We start from the raw sequence: 1,542 nt of genomic DNA, 5'->3' as shown, positions 1-1,542 counted from the left end.
AGAAGCAGAGAGACCAGAGAACCGCTGCGGGACAGCGCAGGCAGGTGCCATCCCCTGGGAGGGGACACAAACCCGGGGACTGCAATCACCCAGCACGGGAAGGGGGACACGGGGAGGTGTCTTTACCTGGATCTGTTGCTGCAGCAGGTTGATTTTGTGCTGCTGCTGGATGAGCTGCTGCTGCTGCTTGGCGATCTGGCAGAGGGGAGACAGGGGAGCTCAGCGGGGGCAGTGCCGAGCTGGTCCCGGCGGGGCTACAGCCCAGCACGAGCTGCCCAACATCGGTAAAATGGACACAAGGGGTCTGCAGAGGGACACCAGGGCTGTGGGGAGGGCAGGCAGGGGGGGGCTGAGACCCCCCTGAACCACCTCGAGGGGCATGGGGAGAGAAATGTGCTGGGAGGGACGGTGTCACTGCCACCCCAGGGTATGCTAAAGGGTGTCATCCCTGCGCTTAGCACCCTATGCGCCACCGGAGAGGAAAACAAAGGTGTTGAAAGAGCAAAGAGAGCACAGTCAGGAAGGACCCAATGTGGTTTATATTATTTTAAGGAGTGCAATTCCCATTTCCTTTGACCCTCTTCCTCCCAGCACCAGGGAGCGAGATGGGCAGTCTTCGGGACAGGCACAGAGAATCGTAGAGGTTCTGGGCTGGCAGATTAGTCCTGCTGGCCCTGATGCCAAAGCCACCTCCCCACCACTCCCAGGGAGACCCTGTCCTGGATCCAAATCCCAAAGGGATGGCTGGTCCCTTGCAAACAGGGACCCGCGCCCACCTGCTCTTGCTGCTGCCGTGCCAGCTCCATCTGCTGCTGTTGCTTCTCGAAGAGCATCGCGGCCATGTTCTTCTGCTCCGAGTGGGCCGTCAGGAGCTGGTCCCGCAGCGTGGACAACTGGTTGATCATGACAAGTAACTGGAGCTCCTTCTCTGCCAGGCTCTCCTGGGTTCCTGGAGGAAACCAAGAAGCTGCAGGTCAGGGGGAGATTGGGCAGGGTGGGCAATGCATGGCCAGGGAAAGGCTAACGGGCAGGTGGCAGAAAGATCCCCACGTGCTGAACCATCCCCTCTGTGCAGCCAGAGAGGAGCTGTCATCAGGGATGTTCATGCCCCTCTCCTAAATTCAAATTAATATTTTGGTTAAAAAATACAAGTTGCTATTAAATCCACACACGTGCAGGCACACTTCCCCTCCCACTGGGGTGGGAAACGCCACATTTCCAGCCCAGGCTGAGCTGGCAGAGGGTGCAGGAGGGAGGATGGTGGAGGTTGGTGACCGAGGGAGACCTCACCTTTCACTTCCTTGGACTCGGCGGGGGTTCCCGCCCCCCCAGCCGCTCCTTCCAGTCGCTGGACAACAACTTCTCAATGGTTGGCATCACTGTTCGCACCGGCAGGGACCGGGGTCAGCAGAACAGGGAGAAGGAGAGGAGAGCCAGGTGAGCACAGCCTGAGGCTCATCCCACCCCACAGCTTTGGAAAAATACCGAGGGAGCTTGAGGAATCCCGGGAAGCAACTCGGAAACCTTTCTTACCCTCTTTCA

At 58.9% G+C, this 1,542-nt stretch overlaps 1 protein-coding gene across 1 annotated transcript in view; it reads right to left on the bottom strand.

Annotated features, from left to right (window-relative positions):
• The window catches only part of SOX13 (SRY (sex determining region Y)-box 13), a gene marked incomplete at its 3' end in the record, with an annotated part of 2,980 nt that overhangs the window by 571 nt on the left and 867 nt on the right, over positions 1-1,542 (bottom strand). Inside the window, 4 exon segments of the mRNA XM_009869386.1 lie at positions 127-195; positions 777-949; positions 1,291-1,318; positions 1,321-1,379. Coding sequence (XP_009867688.1) covers positions 127-195; positions 777-949; positions 1,291-1,318; positions 1,321-1,379 — 329 coding nt within the window.

This window comes from Apaloderma vittatum, unplaced genomic scaffold (assembly GCF_000703405.1).
Source record: "Apaloderma vittatum isolate BGI_N311 unplaced genomic scaffold, ASM70340v1 scaffold37655, whole genome shotgun sequence".
Lineage (NCBI taxonomy): Eukaryota > Metazoa > Chordata > Aves > Trogoniformes > Trogonidae > Apaloderma > Apaloderma vittatum.
Note: the sequence above shows the minus strand (reverse complement) of the source record. Positions and strands in the feature narration are given on the sequence as shown.